The sequence below is a fragment of the Mustelus asterias genome, chromosome 10, assembly GCF_964213995.1.
Source record: "Mustelus asterias chromosome 10, sMusAst1.hap1.1, whole genome shotgun sequence".
NCBI lineage: Eukaryota > Metazoa > Chordata > Chondrichthyes > Carcharhiniformes > Triakidae > Mustelus > Mustelus asterias.
The window spans coordinates 10360001-10373273 of NC_135810.1; the positions used below are offsets into that span (position 1 = coordinate 10360001).

Here is a 13273-nt window from a genome sequence, read left to right on the forward strand (position 1 = left end):
TCTTTATACCACAAGTGAAAAAAAACTGGGATGCCTATTCAAACATTGTAAATCAATTACATTTATCTTAATTCATGAATAAGGCAAAAGATTTTAACACATTTGTCTTTAACATCGCATATTTAATATTAAAACCTTTAGAAGCATCTATTTTTAAGGTTATATGAAAAATGTTGAAGAATTATGAACAATAAACATGTCAATTGATGATTAATGCACACAGATTTCAGTTTTGAACCCATGTCTCCTTATCACATGCATTCTAATCTTTACACTACATACAATAATTCACTGAATATAAATAACGCTTCACTCTGCCTTACCTGTGTAAGCAAACTGAACAAGATCCCAGAGTGCACCAGGGTCTATGCCCTCCATTTTGATTTCCTCTTGCTTAGCTTCACAAACATCACTGGTGAACATAGCAGCAAAATAGTCTGAGACGGCACTAAGAACAAGTCTGTAGAGAGAAGAACCACAAGGGATCTAATTAAATTAGTGCCTTTTAATTAGCTGTGAAGAGTTGACAGTAGGAATTCATTACATTAAAAATAAACCTAAAGGCATAACTGCCCTATTGTACCATGACAGTTTTTCAAAGGGGATCTATTTTTGGAGAATTTAAATGGTTATCAAGGAATAACTTGACTGGTCATTAAGGAAGAGTACAGTTATTAAAATTGTCATCCATTATATTATGTACCAAGTCATGTTTAATTCATGTGTTTGAGTAATGAGATATGTCACCCTTTTTTTTTACGCGCGAAAATTAAATTACTAAAAGTAACATTCTTGTTTTTGTGTAACCTTAACAAAAAGCAAGGCACATTCCATGGAGTCATTGGTGTAAAGATAAAATGGATATTATCAGATCAGCCAATGGTTCCACAACTCTTCCAATTTTCAATTCCATTGTCCGCCATTGGCCAAACTGCTATTGGCTGTTTGACGTTGCCCTCAGTTGTCATGAGTCATTAAAATCTGCAATGTTTATATTTGTAGTATTTGGACAAGGTGCAAATGCATTGTGAGTTAATTTAGGCTATCAAAAATTTGAAAACGTGGAATTGACATTCATAATTTAACACTTCCAACTTCACCCTTTAACCAATTAACAGTTTCATAAAACAATGGGCTGGATCTTCCATGGAGTGACAATCACCCTCGGTTTGTCATCCCACTCCCTTTTATTTACCTCAGGCTGGAGGTGCAAATTTCTCAGATAGACTTGCGACTTGGGCTGACTGAGAAATGCGCACATTCTCCTTGAAGTGTTTTAAAGTTTATTTATTATTGTCACAAGTAGGCTTACATTAACACTGCAATTAAGTGACTGTGAAAATCCCCGAGTTGCCACACTCCAGTGTCTGTTCAGGTATACTGAGGGAGAATTTAGCATGGCCAATGTACCTAACCAGCACATCTTTCGGACTGTGAGAGGAACCCGGAGAAAACCCACGCAGACACGGGGAGAATGTGCAGACTCTGCACCGACAGTGACCCAAGCCGGAAATCAAACCCAGGTCCCAGATGCTGTGAGGCAGCAGTGCTAACCCACTGTGCCACCATGGTTTGCAAAAGAAGAACTACAAACTGTCAATCAGGCTTAGATTCTGTCAACATTGCGGTCAGGATCAATGGGGTACTTGAGGTACAGTCAACGGTGAAGGGAAATGAAAATAAACACAGGTGGTTGGAGGATGATAGAAATCCAGTGAGCTAACAGTTGAACCTTTTAGGAGGCACTGCATGTTGAATTTGTTACAGATCAAAGACTTCAAGTGCAATGGAGAGGATTTCAACGATTTCTGCTTGCTGGGAAGTCTCAGAAATTTCAAAATCAAAACCTTGTGCATACAATGTGGCTGAGTTCACAGATGTGCAGACTGGAACCACCCACCCACCCCAAGGTGAACTTTACATCTGCTCGCTGTGCGAGGACTTCAAAGAGGTCTGCTCACACCTGCAACTTCTGACAGGGAGACAAGGAAGTCTTTGCTGCAGAATGGAGTGCTGCTGTGATTTAAAATCTTGGCAGGTGACCAGGGGGCATGGAGGTTAAAGTGACCTGGCCATTTCAGAATTTACACAGCTAACAGGTAGGAATGCAAATATTGATCACAAGGTCGGCCTGAAATCACCATGCCAGGGCTGATCTTCAGGTCTTCCCAGGCTAGAAAGGGGCAGTCCAGCCACAACCTTATCCCGGTGGAGAATAGCAAGGTCAACCCCTTGCCCCCAGCTCAGGTCCACCTGATCCCCAGGCCACCTGAGGAACCCATCCTCTGCAGCCTGGCAGCAGCACAAGGGCAAGTGATCATTGAGGTAGCATCATCAAGGCTCCTCAGCTCCAAAGCACCAGGTCAGGGTGTGAGTGCCAGGATGGTTGTGCCAGGGTGGCCGGGTGAGGGGGGGGGGGGGGCGGTGCACTGTTGGCAATGCCAAAGTGCAAGGCCTGAATGCAGGCTAAGTGGGGGCCCAAGGGGAAAGGGTGCTGAGTGGGGACTCTGAGGGGGGTGGGGGTCGGGTCAGGTCACCCTCATGCCTGTGTGGTGTGGAGGGAGCAGTTACCCCTTATCTGTGGGTTGGCAGGAGGATGCCCCTCTTTCTGAAGTGGTGAGGGGTTAGTCAGTTGGTGGGGAGCAGGAGGGGGGGGAGGGCGGAGGAGCATCATTTCATTTTTTGTGGGGAGGGGAGCCTGTCTCCGAGGGCAGAGTTTGGGGTCCCCTTTAAAAAATGGCGGCTCAGTCTCAGCTGGCTCACAACTTGCTCAAAATGGGCTGATTGCCAGCGCCAGCGAGAAACACTCCCATTTCCCAACTGGTGTACCAATTGGGAAGAATCACAGCCCAGGCTAACACCTTGACTGACAGCTTAAGTTCAATGCTGCTGAGGTAGGTGAATAGAGGAATAGGCTCGAGTGGCCAAATGGCCTCATCCTGCTCCTATTTCCTATATTTTTATAAGATGTCAAAAAATAAGAACAAAGAACAAAGAAAAATACAGCACAGGAACAGGCCCTTCAACCCTCCAAGCCTGTGCCAATCATAATGCCCTAACTAAACTGAAAAATACCTTCTGCCCTTCCTCAGCCCCTATCCCTCTATTCCCTCCCTATTCACGTACCCATCCAGATGCCTCTTAAATGTTGCTGATGTGCCTGTTTCCGCCATCTCTTCTGGCAGCTCGTTCCAGGCACCCACCACTCTCTGCGTGAAAAGTTTCCCCCGTACATCTCCCTTAAACTTTCTCCCTCTCACCTTGAACCTCTGCCCCCTTGTAATTGACACTTCCACCCTGGGAAAAAGCTTCTGACTATCCACCCTGTCTATGCCTCTCATAATTTTGTAGACCTCTATCTGGTCTCCCCTCAGCCTCCGTCTTTCCAGTGAAAATAATCCTAATTTATTCAACCTCTCCTCATAGCCAACGCCCTCGAGATCGCGCAACATCCTGATGAACCTTCTTTGTACTCTCTCCAAAGCCTAAAAAGAATGGTGAGGTTTTGTTACAGAGGAATCAACAAACAGATCAACAAATCAAATGAGAGAAGATCACAGAAGGTGGAGGAGGTGGTTAAGAAGATGTATGGTGTGCTGGCTTTATCAATCGAGAGATTGAGTTTAGGAGTCCGGGGATAATGATGCAGCTGTATAAGACCCTCGTCAGACCCCACTTGGAGTACTGTGCTCAGTTCTGGTCGCCTCACTATAGGAAGGATGTGGAAATGATTGAAAGGGTGCAGAGGAGATTTACAAGGATGTTGCCTGGATTGAGTGGCATGCCTTATGAGGATAGGCTGAGGGAGCTCGGTCTTTTCTCCTTGGAGAGACGTAGGATGAGAGGAGACCTAATGGAGGTATATAAGATGTTGAGAGGCAAAGATCGGGTGGACTCTCAGAGGCTTTTTCCCAGGGTGGAAATGTCTGCTACGAGAGGACACAGGTTTAAGGTGCTAGGGGGTAGGTACAGGGGAAATGTTAGGGAGAAGTTTTTCACACAGAGGGTGGTGGGCGAGGGGAATCGGCTGCCGTCAGTGGTGGTGGAGGCAAACTCAATAGGGACTTTTAAGAGACTCCTGGATGAGTACATGGGACTTAATAGGATGGAGGGTTATAGGTAGGCCTAGAAGGTAGGGATATGTTCGGCACAACTTGTGGGGCCGAAGGGCCTGTTTGTGCTGTAGTTTTTCTATGTTTCTATGTTTCTATAACTTTTTCATGCAGAGAGTGGTGTGTATATGGAATGAGCTGCCAGATGAGGTGGTGGGGGCGGGTACAGTTACAAGATTTGGAAGATATTTGGACAGGTACATGGATGGGAAGGGTTTAGAGGCATATGGGCAAAACTCAAGCATATGGGACTAGTTCAGTTTAGGAAACCTGGTCGGCATGGACCAGTTGGGCCGAAGGGCCTGTTTCCGTGCTTTATATCTCTATGACTCTATGTCCATTGAAAAGGCTGAAAAGATGTATGTGACACAAAACACAGCATGGAGACATAGCCATGGCTGACACACATCAAAAATGTGTGCCAGGCACTCAATATTAATGCTTGAGCAAAGGTAAATGAGAATGTAAATAGAATGGTTTGGTTGATACAGAACACGTGGATCATGTGAGTATCTATCCTGAAAGTGACTCAGGTGAAACTCCTGCAAAAAGCGGATGTTCTGGCCAGGTGGTGATGAGACAGAAAGAGACATTCACCAAAGGCACCTTTGGGGATAAGAGATGCGAGCGAACTGGAAAAATAATACTTGTAGTCAGCCATATGATGTTGACAAATTGCCATCACCTTATCAGGTATAGTACAATATTAGACATGTCCGTTGATTACAATGGCTTCCCCTCAAATAGTGTGGAATTGCTCAGATTGCTTCTTATTAATATCCAGGACACAGTACAGACCTTTTACTCTCTCAGCAAGAGTCCTTTAAATCACAGCTTTTCACTAAAAGTCTCACACACAGGATCTAACCATTTGCTGTCGATGTGTGTCATCATGCTCAGTGTAGATTTAATGGGTAAAAATGTCCCCAGGCATCTCACAGTGGTGTAATTAAATAAATGGGTGTCCAGCCAAGGAAACTGGCATGAGGTGGGTACAGACGAGGGACTCAAATTAAAGGAGAGAGTTGGAGGGGTTTAGGGATCGAATTTCATAGTGTGAGACTTGGACACCTAAAGAACCAAGTAAGGTCATACTTGGAATACTGTGTACAGTTCTGGTCACAATATTATAGAAAGGATATTATTAAACTAGAAAGAGTGCAGAAAAGATTTACTAGGATGCTACCGGGACTTGATGGTTTGAGTTATAAGGAGAGGCTGCATAGACTGGGACTTTTTTTCCCTGGAGCGTAGGAGGCTTAAGAGTGATTTTATAGAGGCCTATAAAATAATGAGGGGGATAGATGAGCGAAATAGTCAACATCTTTTCCCTAAGGTAGGGGAATCTAAAACTAGAAGGCATAGGTTTAAGGTGAGAGGGGAAAGATACAAAAGGATCCAGAGGAGAATTTTTTTCACACAGAGGGCGGTGAGCTTCTGGAACAAGCTGCCAGAGGTAGTAGTAGAGGCGGGTACAATTTTGTCTTTTAAAGAGCATTTAGACAGCTACATGGGTAAGATGGGTAAAGAGGGATATGGGCCAAATGCGGGCAATTGGGACTAGCTCGGTGGTAAAAAAAAAGGGCGACATAGACAGTTTGGGTCAAAGGGTCTGTTTCCATGCTGTAAACCTCTATGACTCTATGTTCACCGTCACGGAGGATCTGCTTTGTGACATTGGTTTGGATTGTTTTTGTGCTGTAACATGGCGGGATTAAAAGGGAAGAACATTTTTCAACATCCTGAGGTGGAAAAGGAAATTGGAGGTGTGGTAGTATCAGGGGATAGAAGATGGGATTGGATTTTCTTGCAGGAGGGGATTGGCAGATTTGAGTGGGAGAGGGGACATTCAAGCTGACAACGAGTATAGAGGTCTGGAAGTAAACTTGGGGATGAAACAAATGGTTTGTAGGACCCAGACGCAATATGATCTCAGTCAGAGAGAACGTGTTAGGAAGAAATATGCGGTGAGATTTTACCACCGTTCCTGCCAGCAGAATTTTCCACGCCCACGGCTGGTGACCCACCATGTGTTCCCAGACGGCAGAGGGAGCGAAACCCTGTTAACATCAGCGGGACTGGAAGGTCCCGCCAACAGCCAATGGCAGAGTGTCTCTGCCACCACAATACATGCCATGGGAGCTGGGCGGGTGGGGAGAGTGGGAGGGGAAATCCTACCCATGCAATAAAGGGCAAGGGGAAGCATGGTGGTGGTTTGAATTGTTAATCGAAAGTCAAAGGAGGAGCAGGACAGGCAGCCAAATGGATGGTTTCAATCTTTGTGACAAAGTAATCCAGGAGCTCCTTGGATTAGTTGTTGGAGATGATGAGGCATGCGGCGGGATGGGGGGCATGGGGGGAAGCAAGATGATTCCAAGGAGAATGATCTGGAGAGAGTTTTGGCAGAGGTGTGTGAGCCGAATCTACTTCTGAATGTGTGAACCAAATGCGTGTGAAAGTTGGAGCATTTTTGTTACTAAAGACCAGTTTAATCATAGAATCCCTGCAGGAGGAGGCCATTCAGCCCATCCAGCCTGCACTGACAACAATCCCACCCAGGCCCTATCCCCATAAGCCCACATATTTATCCTGCTAGTTCCCCCTGGCACTAAGGGGCAATTTAGCATGGCCAATTTTGTTATGGCCGGATTGGGAGGAGTGTGCAGTTTCTCTCGCCCCCGCTGCTTCACAGCTCACAGTGTTAATTTAAATGTTGTGTTCACTCATCAAAATGGCCAACTGTTTACCTTCACTGAAGTGTTAGGTCCATAATAAAAGACAGACATAAACATGCACACTCGCACACACAAATAGAAGCCAAATTGTAAATGATAATGGTTCAAGGTTAAAAGGGTAGATGTAGGAGTCCTTAAAATGCCACCTGGGGTGTTATGGTTGGTCTTTCAGCACTGATCTTTGAAACAATCGGTGACTCTTGCAATGTTTTTCAGGCCGTCTCGCAGAACACTCGCAGGTACTCAACCCCAGCGCATAGAGAAATTTATAATCACTCTCAATCACTTCTGGCTGCAGACTGTCTTGGGGCTGTACAACGGCCGCTGTCTTCTAAACCGGTTTGTTCCACTGCCCCCTTTCCTGCATGATGGCACTGTGGTTAGCACGGCTGCCTCACAGCACCAGGGACCCGGGTTCAATTTCTGACTTGGGTTGCTATCTGTGTGGAGTTTGCACATTCTCCCCGTGCCTGCGTGGGTTTCCTCTGGGTGCTCCGGTTTCCTCACACAGTCCGAAAGACGTGCTGGTTATTGGCCCTGCTAAATTCTCCCTCAGTATTCCCAAACAGATGCCGGAGTGTGGCGACTAGAGGATTTTCACAGGAACTCCATTGCAGTGTAAATGTAAGTCGACTTGCGACACTAATAAATAGAAAAAAACCCCCACCAGGATGTTGCCTCCAAACTGAACTGGTTCCCATCAAATTCCAGTTGGCTGCCTTCAATTGACCTTAGTTGAACTTGGTTGTTAATTAGTTGAATTAGAGACCAGCTCCAGTGCTCAAAGCCCAGCTGTCAGTCTCAAAATGATTCTAATGATCACTGTATGGATCCAGGGTTGGGGGACTGTCAGTTCCTCCTGGTTCTCCAGTCCAGAATAAAATGAAACTTATATTCTTGCCATCTCATTATTAAACTCTTGAGTAACTCTGAAGTGTTTGCCAGCACAGCCCTCCCCACAAGACTATTCCAAGGCCCCCAGGTTTTACACAAACCCTCCTGGCAGGAAATTGATGAGATCAACTTGCTCATCCATCCCGCCCAAATTTATTCATCATTTGCTCCAATGGGGAATAAAATCAGGCATCGGATCTGAACCTGTTCTTTTCCTAACTCGGGCCCACGTGTTGATCATGTCTTGATTGAACAAGTTCCCCTTCAAATCTGTCTTTAACTTTCTCCCTTACCAATTTTAACCTCAAACACTTGCTTCCCTGTCCTCATGTGCTTTGTGGTAATGCTGCAGGTTTTATGCATGATTGCTTGACTCACTTCATGGAATGATAGAATCCCGACAGTGCAGAAAGAGGCCATTCAGCCCATGAGGTCCGCACCGACAACCATTCCACCCAGGCCCTATCCCCGTCACTCCACATATTTACCCTGTTAATCCCTCTAACCTATGTATCCCAGGACACTAAGGGGCAATTCAGCCAATCAACCTATCCTGCACATCTTTAGAGTGTGTGAGGAAACTGGAGCACCCGGAGGCTGACACAGGGAGAATGTGCAAAACTCCACACAGACAGTGACCCAAGCCAGGAATCGAACCCGGGTCCCTGGAGCTGTGAGGCAGCAGTGCTAACCGTTGTGCCACCGTGCCACTTGTAAGGGACTCCTCTCTTACTGCTCGAACTGAAGCATTAAAAGCCTCAATCAAATAACTCAAACACTAATTCATAGAATCGTTACAACACAGAAGGATGCCATTCAGCCCCATTATATTCATACTGGAACACAAGCTTCCCTTGGCCAGGAATCCAAGCCTGGCTGAAGTAACAAGAGGTTCAAGTCCTAACCATTAGACCACCAGGGAACTGAGCTATATATTTTTTAACACCTTACTAAAATTTATGCTCTTAACTTTTTCTTTTGCAAACCATTCAAGGAAAGCATTCATTTTTAATGCTAATAGCTGCTGTTTGACATTCGACTTGAGACTTGAGCTCAACCTTGCCTCATTTGAAGGCAAATCAGAAATTCATACATACCTCAGCTGAGAAATATTTATGTATTACAATTAGCAAACTTGAAGGTAACACAATTTCTCTGTTTACCTGTCAGCATAAGCAAAATCCATTCTGTCAGATTAATGGACCATAAATTGCTTGCCTCCAGTAACATGAGGCTGCTAAATATACGCAACCCTATTATTAATAGTCTGTGCAACCAAAGCCCTCACTGGTTTAATTAGTTCAAGTCCCTCCTGTATTCTGCTCTTCGTTTAAAGCAGTGGTTTGAATACAGTGGCAGAGTGCTCGAACAGGATTCCTATTCCCTGCTTCTCGGTGTCTGATGGCTGAAGGTGATGGAACATCTGTGTGTTCATTTTTTTCTGATACAAATGAATCATCGACATGGAACAAGTCAGGCTGTTGCATCTCACCAAGGAAGATGAACAGCCTGCAAAAAAAACTCATGATCTACTAGCATACTTAATGTGAGCTTTTTCTTACAAAGACCTCCTGTTTATTTTAGTGAATTAGCACAAAGTCTACAATGGAAATCTCATGCGGAATTCTCCGACCGTGCTGGTCTAAAAGCCGGAAACTCCCACCCGACTGTCAATGGGGTTTCACACTGCCCGCAATCCGCCTGCTAAAATTCCAGTCACGGGCGGGATGGGAGAACTCCGGCCCTCTACCAGAATCAAAGTTTGGACCAAACATGATGGGAGGAATTTAAGGCCTCGCTCGTCCCGAAACCTTAACATCCGGCCCGAGGTCAATGGACCTACCCATTGTCCGTCCCTCGCCCGCTCCGATTCCCGTAGCAGGTGGGGCGGTAAAATTCCAGCAAATATTCAGTCTTCAAGCACAATTGTTTTTCCAATTACCAACTCAATGGGGGCAACTTCAGCATTTTTTTTCCCCAAGTGCTGGGCAGACTTGAAACTGGGAGCAATTCAGGTCAGCCTTTTGGGCATGCTTTCAGGCCCCCCCACACGCACTCTGTCTGCAACAATATCAGCAAGCCTGTGCTCGCTGCAGAAGACTGTAGGTGGGGCTTAACGTGCCCGAAAGCCTGCAGAGGGAAGTAGTGTGCATGTGCAGGCCTCTGATGCTGCACATGCGCTTTAGCAGTAGCAGGGGACTGACAGGCAAAGAGAGAGCAGGCTGCAGCTCCCTCCCCCACAATCACGGGAGCCCACGGCCCGAGATGGCGCCCTCGCCAACCCCCCCAGACTGATCATGGACCCTCCTCCCCCACCGATCGCGGACCAGCCGAAAATGGGCGCAACGCGATGTTAAAATCGCCCCCAATGTTTTAAATTGCCAAATCATCGCACTGTCTGACCTGCAAGTGGGTAAAAATTGTTTCAGGATCAGAATGATTTTAAAACAGTATTCATTAAGTGATTGCTGGAGCTTTTTGTTTCAAAAATGGTATTCGTTCATGGGTTGTGGATGTCGCTGGCTGGGCCATCCCTAATTGCCCGTGAACCGAGTGGCTTGCCACACCGTTTTCAGGGGGCTGTTAAGAATCGACCATGTTGCTGCCCAACTGGAGTCACCTGTAGGCAAGAATAAAAGCAAAATGCAGCAGAAGCTAGAAATCCGAACTAAAAACAGAACATGCTGGAAAGACTCAGCAGGCCTGGTTACATCTGTCTTGAGAAAAATAGAGTTAATGGCTGAAATTTTCCATCCATTCCCGCCAAGGGGATCTTCCAGTCCTGCCGACTGTGACCCTGTGGCAGAGGTTGCGAACAAAGGGAAAGCCACTGACAGCGGCTGGCACTGGAAAATCCCACTGCAGGACAATGGCAGGCTACTGTAAAATACACCAGGCGGGGGAACGGGGTGCATGGGACCGGGAGACCGAAAATCTCTTCTAATATTTTCAGTCTGTATGGCTCATTTCAGAGCTGATGCTTAAGGAGGTTGAAGAAGAGTCACACGTACTTGAAACATTAACTCTGCTTCACTCTGCACAGATTCTACCAGACCTGCTGGAACGCTCCCGCGTGTGGGACAGCACAGTGGCACAGTGGTTAGCACTGCTGCCTCACAGTGCCAGTGACCTGGGTTCGATTCTCAGTTTGGGTCACTGTCTGTGCGGAGTCTGCACATTTTCCCCGTGTCTGCATGGGTTTCCTCCGGGTGCTCCGGTTTCCTCCCACAGTCTGAAAGACATGCTGGTTCGGTGCACTGGCCGTGCTAAATTCTCCCTCAGTGTACCCGAACAGGTGCCGGAGTGTGGCGACTGAGGGATTTTCACAGTAACTTCATTGCAGTGTTAATGTAAGCCTACATGTGACACTATAGAAATAAAAAAAATGTTGGCCAGACTGTAAGGATGCCTGGCTTCCTTCCCTAAAGCACATTAGTGAACCAAATGAATTTTCGTGACAATCACCAATGGTTTCATGGTCAGTATTACTGAGACTATCTTTCTTCCAATTATCAACCTAATTTAACTTCCACCAGGGGTTATGCTGCAACTGTACAGGACCTTGGTGAGACCACATTTGGAATATTGTGTGCAGTTCTGGTCACCTCACTATAAGAAGGATGTGGAAGCGCTGGAAAGAGTGCAGAGGAGATTTACCAGGATGCTGCCTGGTTTGGAGGGTAGGTCTTATGAGGAAAGGTTGAGGGAGCTAGGGCTGTTCTCTCTGGAGCGGAGGAGGCTGAGGGGAGACTTAACAGAGGTTTATAAAATGATGAAGGGGATAGATAGAGTGAATGTTCAAAGACTATTTCCTCGGGTGGATGGAGCTATTACAAGGGGGCATAACTATAGGGTTCGTGGTGGGAGATATAGGAAGGATATCAGAGGTAGGTTCTTTACGCAGAGAGTGGTTGGGGTGTGGAATGGACTGCCTGCAGTGATAGTGGAGTCAGACACTTTAGGAACATTTAAGCGGTTATTGGATAGGCACATGGAGCACACCAGGATGATAGGGAGTGGGATAGCTTGATCTTGGTTTCAGATAAAGCTCGGCACAACATCGTGGGCCGAAGGGCCTGTTCTGTGCTGGACTGTTCTATGTTCTATGTTCTAACTGCCGAGGTGAGATTTGAATGGCTGTCCCCAGGCATTAGGCTGGGCCTTTGGATTACTAGCCCAGTGGAAAATGACTAAATATTAATAATTATGGAACAAATAGAGGATTTTTGTTTCTTTGTTCATTGTAATTGAAGTTTGTTGCCCACTTTTAGTGATAGAACGAAAACTCATGGTGGAAAGCAGACTTAGAATCCGATTAATAATTATTATAGAACCTGCATCTAAACCAGTGAGCGCTTTAGCTGCACTCACCCAGGTGCAGCAAGGTTTGCAATGGAATAGCACAACACTTACTCCCTGTGTCTGCGTGGGTTTCTTCCGGGTGCTCCAGTTTCCTCCCACAGTCACAAAGATGTGCGGATTAGGTTGATTGGCCATGCTAAATTAACACTAGTGTCAGGGGGACTAGCTAGGTTAAATGCATGGTGTTATGGGGATAGGGGCTGGGTGGGATTGTGATCAGTGCAGACTCGATGGGCCGAATGACTTCCTTCAGCACTGTAGGATATGATCCTATGAAGTATGAACTCAGGAGGAAAGTAAATTCATTACATATAACGGGAAGGCTGGACCTTCATCACAGTTTTGGTCACCTAATCATCAGACCTTGCCATTGTCCGTGAAAAGATGATGGAGTCCACTCTATCAGCAAGTTTAATTATCAAAGCATTTAAGGCAGTTTGTTTATCTCATTTGGAAAATAAGAGGCTTTGAGTCCACAAAGTTACAAAGAGAATTCATCATCACAGCGGGGATCTTTTGGAACCCCTGCAGTGCAGAAGGAGGCCATGCAGCCAATCGAGTCTGCACCAACAATCCCACCCAGGCCCTATCCCCAATAACCCCACGTATTTACCCCACAAATGCCTCTGACACTGAGGGGCAATTTATCATGGCCAATCAATCTAACCCGCACATCTTTAGACTGTGGGAGGAAACCGGAGCATCCAGAGGAAAGCCACGCAGACACGGGAGAACATGCAGACTCCACACAGACTGTCACCCGAAGGCTGGAATTGAACCCAGATCTTTGGCGCTGTGAGGCAGCAGTGCAACCACTGTGCCATCGTGCCACCCAAATTGCCTCCCATCCATACAGACTCTCACTGAGCCAGGCATACAATTCTCTTTGGCGAGGACTTCAAATGGCAGTGACACATGTTAGGAAGAAGCAATTAAGAATTAAATGAGGCACGGAAAATCAGACGGAACTTTATCCACAAAATGGATTAAAGCTTTGTCATAATTTAAGAGAAAAAGTCTGTAGAAATTAGCACTTAAAAATAGGGAGGAGAGATAATTGTGGGACATAAGTGAGAGGGTGAGTGGGTGAGATTGAACTCTGAAAAAGAGAGAAATTTGTTTGGTCCAGTGGTTCACCTTCCCAAGCTGCGAAGCGCTCCTTGTTAATGG

General features: G+C 46.0%; 1 protein-coding gene across 1 annotated transcript in view; it reads right to left on the minus strand.

Moving 5' to 3' along the window:
• LOC144499986 (kelch-like protein 1) overlaps positions 1 to 13273 on the minus strand; it is a 247975-nt gene that overhangs the window by 145474 nt on the left and 89228 nt on the right. Inside the window, exon 5 of the mRNA XM_078222723.1 lies at positions 324 to 460. Coding sequence (XP_078078849.1) covers positions 324 to 460 — 137 coding nt within the window. The remainder of the gene's footprint in view (positions 1 to 323; positions 461 to 13273) is intronic.